General features: G+C 38.5%; 2 protein-coding genes across 6 annotated transcripts in view; one reads left to right on the forward strand and one right to left on the reverse strand.

Moving 5' to 3' along the window:
• LOC115006614 (pre-mRNA-splicing factor 38A-like) overlaps positions 1-2,625 on the forward strand; it is a 19,319-nt gene extending 16,694 nt beyond the window's left edge. For all 4 annotated transcript variants that reach the window (XM_029428913.1, XM_029428911.1, XM_029428909.1 and 1 more), the window contains 5 exons: positions 469-581; positions 697-723; positions 815-891; positions 1,376-1,424; positions 2,191-2,625. In XM_029428913.1, coding sequence (XP_029284773.1) covers positions 469-581; positions 697-723; positions 815-891; positions 1,376-1,424; positions 2,191-2,236 — 312 coding nt within the window. In that variant the 3' untranslated portion in view covers positions 2,237-2,625. The remainder of the gene's footprint in view (positions 1-468; positions 582-696; positions 724-814; positions 892-1,375; positions 1,425-2,190) is intronic.
• Positions 2,626-3,382: 757 nt separating this feature from the next.
• Positions 3,383-8,116, reverse strand: LOC115006613 (interferon-induced protein with tetratricopeptide repeats 1B-like). Of its 2 annotated transcripts, XM_029428908.1 has the most exons (3): positions 7,926-8,116; positions 5,705-7,023; positions 3,383-3,635 (listed from the first exon to the last, which is right to left on the reverse strand). In XM_029428908.1, the coding sequence occupies exons 1-2, from the start codon at positions 7,931-7,933 to the stop codon at positions 5,733-5,735; spliced, it is 1,299 nt and encodes a 432-aa protein (XP_029284768.1). In that variant the 5' UTR covers positions 7,934-8,116; the 3' UTR covers positions 3,383-3,635; positions 5,705-5,732. The 2 variants fall into 2 exon arrangements, with proteins under 2 accessions (XP_029284768.1, XP_029284767.1); XM_029428907.1 differs by lacking the exon at positions 3,383-3,635 and having other exon boundaries at positions 5,635-7,023.
• Between the last annotated feature and the right edge of the window lie 769 nt (positions 8,117-8,885).

Below are 8,885 nucleotides of genomic sequence, written 5' to 3' on the forward strand. Positions count from 1 at the left end.
CCTCACTCTTAGCGTAGTGAGATTTGAAAGAGCCAAAAAGTCCTCGAATGTTGATCACTTGTACTCACTTTATTAACAAGATGAGTCGGTCCATAGGACTTTCTGGAGAACTTTGCAGTGATTGTTGCACTTTTTTCAAATACAAAGTGGCAGAGGTGTATGTGTGTATCTAGTCGCCAGGAGTGGTTATGGTAATACTTGAATTATAATCACGCGGATGTGATAGTGTGTTACAGCTGTATACACAAAGTTGGTTTAACTAATCTGGAAAACAATTAAAACCGTATAGATTTATGACAAGAGGACTTTTGTTTTAATGTAAGTTATTGAAGTATAAATCTTTAGCATTTTTCCTTTTACATTTAAATAATGAATCAACTAACGACTGATTCACTTCTTACAGGAACAGTTTATCGTGCGGTGCCTTTCCACAGGTTTTAAAACGTGTGTTGTTTTTCCCGCCTGCAGCCGGAGAGACTCCAGACCCCTGAGCCCCACAGGCGCCGCGACGGTTACCGTGACAACGACCGACCTCGTCGCTCACCGTCGCCTCGTTACAGACGCAGTCGCTCACCCAGACGGTTCGTGTTTTAATCATCCAGAATGAGACATTTTCCACAGCTACATTCTTGTGAAGTCATTTCATAAATTGTGAATTCAGCTCAAATCCTGTGTGTGTTTATTTGCTTTCTGCAGGAGGAGCAGATCTCCAAAGAGGCGAAGGTATGTTCGCTTTTGGCTGAAATCCTTTGTCACCTTTTTAAAATATAATACATGACCCTCATTCATGTCTTTTTGTTGCGTGTTCTCGCAGCCCATCGCCCCGGAGAAACCGCCATCGCAGCAAGAGCCCCCGCCGACACCGCAGCCGGTCCAGATCCAAATCCCCCGGTAGGTACTCGTGTGAAGCATTGATGCGAAACTGAGAAACTTTAAGAGTAGGCTCTACTACTGGCCTATAGTGGCTGTACAATAATAGATGGATGGATGTATACAGGGAGGTCATTTAGATAAAACCCTAATAAGAATTTGTTGAGAACTCTTTTGCAGACATTTCACTTATTGAATTGTATTTGTACTAAACTGTGAACACCACAGTGAATGAGAGGAAGTTATTCTTTGATTCTACCTCCTCTTATTTGGACAGATGAGCTCGATGAGGTTTTTATTTTATGTCGTTGTCATTTAGTTTTCGTGTTCCGGTCAAACTTTTATTTCTTCAATTGGTTTTCTTTATTATTTTAATTTAAAGTCTTACCCAGATGTTCACAATACTTGATTCTTATGAGTATGTAGAAGAAGAAACAAATCCTTACTGTAAATGATGTTTTGAGGATGGTTGTTTGGTACTTATGCTATCATTATTCTGATCCAGGTCATCACAGAAGCCACAGACATCGCAGCCACTCAAAGTCCCCAGAGAGGTGAGTGATGATGCTGTTGTTGCTTAAACATGCAAGAATGTTGCATCTACTCACAAAATTATAACCATTTTTCTATCTGCATATATTGGGTCAGGGTATAGTTCCAAGTTTTTCGATCCCATATAATAAACATGTTTTTTTAAACAAGCAGCGAAAGTTACTGAATGTTGTCTAAACACAAGCAGATGAACAATAACTCTGCCTAAAAATACAGTTTTTAACTAATTTAAATCAGGAACTGTGCACAAAGAAGAAGCCATTAACTTTACAAATCTGACAACTTTCAGTACTTGGTGCTTCTTGATAGCAGTGCCACAGGTGCATTTTAGTCTGTACCAAAACTATCTCTCCACAGAGTCTTTAGAGTAGTTTTCAGGAGATTTTTATTGTATCACACGATCTTCAACAGCAGATGGAGTTTGCCCACTTTTCACATAATTGTTTTCATTTTAAAGTATATATAAAAAAGGATTCTTGACCTTGGAAGCAGTACAAACAAAACAATCTCACGTCAAGGTTAATTGAGTAGCTGTTCTGGAGCTTTCAGTCGCAACACACGATCTTCAGCACATTAACAAAATGGATTTAAGGAGACACCCAGCACTCTTTGTGTGTTGTCACTATTTTACAATAATGTCTGAAATGAAACAAACAGGGTATTTAATGTTCCTATATCTCCAGTGTGATTTCTTTTCTAAGTAATTAGTTATGAACTATTTGTTTAATTATTTCCATTTAAAGTCATTTTGTTTCTCTCACATCACAGGAGTTCAAAAAAGAGTCACAAGAAGAGTCGAAGAGGAAACGAGTGATGTTTCTTATATATCTTCCCTTTTTATTTTTTACCTCCAAACGGTCATAGAACTTGCTTCTAAATCTTGTACGAAATTTGAGTTTCCATTCATTTCCATTTTCGATGTTGGACCACCGACATGTCTAAGATTTTACAATGTAAAGCCCTCCGGTCTCAGCAGTGTGTATGGACAGTATATATTCACTCACTCCATCTGCAGCCTTTCAGCCTCATTCTCACACCCTCTGAGAGAGAGCAATCTTACAGTACGCCCCGTCTTCAGATACTTACGGCTATTATTGATAACTTTTGGATCTGTGTAAATGTAGAAAATGTGTTTCTGTATGTTAAGAATGAGTTTCACACTCTGACCTGACATTTGTCAGAAATAAAGACCCTGATTCCTTAGTCGTGTGTTTTATGGAAGTTTGTTTGAATCCAGAGGAAAGACGACGACATGCAACTCATGATTGATGTGTTACGACTCGGACACAGGGAAGGAAGACTCAAACGCACGACTCCAGAAACAAATGTAAAGTGTAAAAAACAATACTTTACTTCAATAAATCCGATGATCAACTCAAAGCGCACACTAAGAGGATATACAAACTTCTCTGAAAAATCACACTTGTTGATACACTGGTACTTGCACATGATATGACAAGACAAACTGGCACAAGACAAGGGGAGACAGGACAATTTATACAAGAGGTGAGGGGGAACAGGTGGAAACAATCAGGGGCGGGGCTGAAGATGGCGGGAAACCACACCAAGACAGGAAGTAAAGGGATCTGGATTGAGAAACAAGAGGTAGGTACACAACAAAACAGGAAGTTACAACATGAAAAACTCGACAAACTCGACGAGACACGACATGATGCTCCTGGGATTTTATTTACAAGGAACTTTGTCAAGTAAAATAAGACATGATACAAATATTACAGCTGTGTTTTCAACAGTCTATGGGTTTCATGTTACACTATATTGCCAAAAGGTCGGCTGAACATGCAAACATTTATACTTTGTCTTTGGGAAATTATATTATTAAACAAGGCTCCAATAAAGTTTTCAATCATCAATCAATAAATGAATTCATCTTTACTTGGGAAAAACTTCAGCATTTCTTTTGAGGAAATTACTGTTTTCCCCTGTAATTAGTACCAAATTATTATTTCCAAGGAATTATTCTGAAATCTCAAACATAAAATTCAGTGTTACTGTGATTTTAGTTTTTGGAAAACGATGAATTAACTAATGTTTTGCTTCTCTAAAGGTTTTCAAATATAATGTTGGCAGTAGCTTTAAAAGTTGTAGTTTGGTTGACGTCCAACAGAATGTCTTAGTAATGTATATTTCATAGTATTTATAGAGTGTACAACTGAGACACAGCTTACATACATGAAAACAATCAGTTGCATTTGGCTGTAATTCAGGTGATAGAACAAATTAAGCTGCATTACAAATCCAAGTTTTATTATTCACTAACATTTACAACACATTTGTACTTGTGTACTACAGCTGGCAGTTTTTCAGTGCTAATGTATAGGTATTTAGATATGTGTTGTCTTCAATGAACACTTGTTGAAACCTGCCTTAAAAGGAGACAGCTCAAAATATACAGGTTCGTTTGTTTGTTAGCCATTTATAGACTAAAACCAACAATGAGTATCGTATCAGTGCTCTAGAGCAGTGTTACTCATTGTGCGGCTCGCCAAGCCATTGGTGGCTCCCGTGGCAGTGGGCTAAATAAAGGGGGGATAGATATGATTATGGAGTCAATACAGATATTTCATAAAAACACTAAAAACAAGCAGGGCTATTACATATAACCCATTAAAACACTGAGTCTGCTCTATTAGCCCACAAATAATATGTAATAATAATTGATAAAAGATGCAGATATAAACTAGGAACAAGATATTTAAACTTGCTCGGCACTACACTGACTCACTGCGGAGTTGCCAGTTTTGGCGGTCTATCAGCACTACAATGGTGAATGTGCTCTTGGACGGGGAGATACATGGTGGGCTAGTATAGAAATAAATTAACTTAAGCTCATTAAAAATATGTTAACATAAGCATGCTTGTGAATATGGACATTTGCAAAAAAATTATTTATATCGCTAAATTTGAACATTTAAATTGGAGGATACTACGACCAACCTGCGTTAGTCCGGACGACTCGTTTCAACATTACATGCTAGTTAGCACGTGTTTCTACAGACGTAAAATGGATCGATTTCTTATTAAAAAGTTGCACACCTGTTGGACAGAAACAAAGCGTGACAAACGAGGAAAATTAAGATTTGTCTTTGGAGCATCAAACCACCGTAAATCGAGAGGAAGATGCTGGAGATGTGGTTTGTGGACAGACAACAGCTGCTCCCGTTAAAAAAGAAAGGTACGAGCCATACAAGACGAGCATAGGAACATTCAGGAAAAGTGGACAGAGGAATTTTTATTTGTCCTCCACGAGTCGAACCCTTTGTGCTTAATGTGCAAACAAACCCGCTCTGGTTTCAAGCAAAGTCAGGAAGTTACAACATGAAATACTCAACAAACTCTACGAGACATTACACATCCTTATCTAGCCTGTGTGAGAGGTGCTCACAGGGTTATCATGCATAGTCTAGTACAGTCGTATGCCCTCTCTACAGCCATATGTCACCTCTACAGCCGCATTACACTACAACATTTCCCTAAAATAAAAAATACACCCTAAGTTCAAAAAGGTGAAGTCGAGTTGTATTGTGTTGTCTGCACCACTTATCAGTGATGAAAACACAGATGCCCCCCCGCCCTCACGTTTCGCTTCTCTGATGGCGGGAAACCACACAAAGGCAGGAAGTAAAGGGAACTGGATTGAGAAACAAGAGGTACAAAAAGGAGAACAAAACAGGAAGTTACAACATGAAAAACTCAACAAACTCGACGAGACATGACATGATGCTCCTGGGATTTTATTTACAAGGAACTTTGTCAAGTAAAATAAGACATGATACAAATATTACAGCTGTGTTTTCAACAGTCTATGGGTTTCATGTTACACTATATTGCCAAAAGGTCGGCTGAACATGCAAACATTTATACTTTGTCTTTGGGAAATTATATTATTAAACAAGGCTCCAATAAAGTTTTCAATCATCAATCAATAAATGAATTCATCTTTACTTGGGAAAAACTTCAGCATTTCTTTTGAGGAAATTACTTTTTTCCCCTGTAATTAGTACCAAATTATTATTTCCAAGGAATTATTCTGAAATCTCAAACATAAAATTCAGTGTTACTGTGATTTTAGTTTTTGGAAAACGATGAATTAACTAATGTTTTGCTTCTCTAAAGGTTTTCAAATATAATGTTGGCAGTAGCTTTAAAAGTTGTAGTTTGGTTGACGTCCAACAGAATGTCTTAGTAATGTATATTTCATAGTATTTATAGAGTGTACAACTGAGACACAGCTTACATACATGAAAACAATCAGTTGCATTTGGCTGTAATTCAGGTGATAGAACAAATTAAGCTGCATTACAAATCCAAGTTTTATTATTACACATTCTGCCCCCGCCTCTGTCTCTAATGTTCACCAGAACTTTGATGCTTTTCTGACGAAAGAAGGATTGTTGCTGTATCTCTGCCACCTGCATGTGATATCCGAGTGACCTGTTGCGATCCTGTCCATGGAAGTTTAAATGTTGTGCGTAGTTGTAGTAAAGCATCTGTTTGTCTACAGGTTCAAGATCCCTTTCTAGCAGTTCCTGGTATATCTGCTCAGCTTTAGCTAGGCCATTAGTTGACTTTGCATATATATGTGCAAGGTCTATTTTCTTCTTAAGTGAGGAATGAGGGTAAAGAGAAATCATCTCTTCATGGAGACTGATTGCTCTGTCCATCAGGCTTTGTGTTGGAAGACTGTCAAAGATCTTCCATCTGTAGCAGAGTGCAGCACATCCCTTCAGATAACGCTCATCTGGATGGTTTCTCAGAACCTCCTCTGCCAAATCAATGGCCTCATCAACAGATAAATACTTTCTGTAAACAATAAGTAATGGTTTAATACCACCGTAGCAGCTGACAGGATTTCTCAAAACCTCCCTGGCTAGCTCACGTGCTTCATCTTCAATTTTTTCTCCTTTCTTAGCACATTGGTCGAGGTAGTGAACTGCGAGGTACAAGTTCTCTGGATCCTTTTCTTTGGCGATTCTCATTTTCTCCAAGATGTCAGCCCCCACTGCTGTGCTGCTGTGCTCTGAAGCAAACATTAACCCTAAGATATGGCAGGTGTTCCACTCCACCATGTCCGGCTGCATCTCGATGGCCTTCAGGAAGTAATCTAGAGCCAGCGACATTTTATCTGTGCTAAACCTCATGAAAGTCCAGGCTTTTTCAGCGCAGATCTCTGGGTGGAGCTTGTCCTGGGATGGAGATGGATATTCATTCATCAGGGCGTCAACCTTTGTCAGGTAAGCCTCACTCTCTGCTGGGTCTCCTAGGTGGTGGTGCAGCCAAGCCAGGTTCCCATAGTTCACCACTAACCAGGGACCCTCATCTGCATTTCTTATCTGGCAGAAGGCCTCTGTAGCCTTGTTGAAGAAACTCTGGGCTTCTTCAGTGAACCCCAGCTTGTATTCAATGAACCCCCGCAGGTTGTAAATGTGACCCAGCCAGCTGTGTCCGTCCTCGGTGCCAAAATCCTCAAACCTTTCCCTTAAACGTAAAAGTTTGGCCCTGCTGGTGTCCAGATCCCAGGTGAAGTGGCACTGCAGGCCCTGCAGTTTGGACACCAGTGTTGTTTGACTCTGAGCAGCACTGATGGAGAATAAAAATAACAATTATTAAAACACATCATCAGTAGGTTAATGTAATATGCTTTGAAGTTTGCTATGTTTTCATAACCACTGTTCATCTCATGTGGAGAAAAGGAGAAGGGAAGGAAGGAATGGAGTAAGAAGCACTGAGTAGGAAAATAAAACATCCATCCTTTTTTCATTCCCTCTCACCAGTAACATTTTCAGCTCCTCCTGGGGGATCCCAGGGTGTTCCCAAGCCAGATGAGATATATATTCAGGGGTGCACATAACTGGTACGTAGGTACGCATGCACGGCAAACATCTGGATAGCGTAACGTCACTTGTGTCACTACGCACCTTTGCGTACATGATAGGTCACCAAAACAACACATATTTCGTCTACACCTGTTTCTTGTCAACACTCAATGGAGTAGACTACTAGACTTGTCCAAAAAAACTAAAGACATCAAGCAGCTACTTCGGCGTTTCACCACATGCAAAATAACAGCAAACCGAGCCGGAGCAGAAGAAAATATTATTTTCTGAAAAGTGACTCAAGTGACTTATTATTATTATTATTATTATTATTATTATTATTATTATTATTATTATTATTATTATTATTATTGTTATTATTATTCCTTTTCTCTTTCCCTTTCTTCCCTCGTCCTAACCCCTGGCCCCACTTCCCCTACGATTGTAAAGCGGCTTTGAGGTCTCGAAAAACGCTATATAATTTCAATTTATTATTATTATTATTATTATTATTATTATTATTATTATTATTATTATTATTATTATTATTATTATTATTATTATTATTAAAAGTGAGGGTTTTGGATCTCTGGGGCTTAATAATAATAAGATATTAAATACATCATCATGATTGTTATTACTTGAAAGACAGAAGCAGTTGCTCACCTCATCATTCAGCTGTTTCCTCGACTCAGCAGTTCTCTAAATATTACTTAGTTCAGCTGGATTTAGCTCTTGATGCTGCTTTGGGTTCGCTGGAAAAAAGTCAGTGATGTCCAACTCCTGCTTTGCTGTAAATTATGAGATGTTGTTGAGCATGCAGCTTTAAATGTTGACTGCAAAGTTGAAGTGAATGTCAGATGTTTACATTTTTGCTCTGTCCACGCCCACCTGACTATCGTTTCCCAGGAATAGAAACCGAAAGCCACATTTCTGAAAAATGAACTAAGACCTGACTCATTCAAGTTTGTGATTATATTCTCTCATAAGTGTATTTAAAATAATCGTTTTTCTTCTTTAGAAGAAAAGCAAAACGATTATTTTATATTTGTGTATATATTCATATTTTGTGAGTGAAATATTTAACCCCAAGATGCCACATTTCTTTACTGGGTGCACCTTCTGATAAAATATTATGATTCTGTTAAGAGACTCTATTCTGTCACTAGTGCAAACATTTACAGTCTTGGTTTGTGGTTTGCTCTGTTTGAGCAACAGTTCTATAAGCAGATATGAGATGCATCGTATTATTGTCCGGGTTTGGAAGCTCTGGGGTTTGGCTCTACTCACATAAGCGTTGTTCACATTGCCGTAACATTTGTCTATAATTCTGTCCCGCATTTATAGTATTGTTGAAAACCGGGTGACAGTTTAAGTTTGCAATAATTGAAGTTCCCTATAATAAAAAACACACCCTAAGTTCAAAAAGGTGAAGTCGAGTCGTACTTTGTTGTCTGCACCACTTATCAGTGTTAAAAACACAGATGCCCCCCGACGTTTCACTTCTGTCTGAGTGAATTAAAGAAAAATACTCCAGCTCACAAAGAGCCAGAAATATCCCGGTGAAGCCACGTCTCAGTAAACACTATAATAGAAGACTCTGTAGTTTGTATGTCCTCCGGCAGG

The sequence above is a fragment of the Cottoperca gobio genome, chromosome 4 (genome assembly GCF_900634415.1).
Source record: "Cottoperca gobio chromosome 4, fCotGob3.1, whole genome shotgun sequence".
Classification (NCBI taxonomy): Eukaryota; Metazoa; Chordata; class Actinopteri; order Perciformes; family Bovichtidae; genus Cottoperca; species Cottoperca gobio.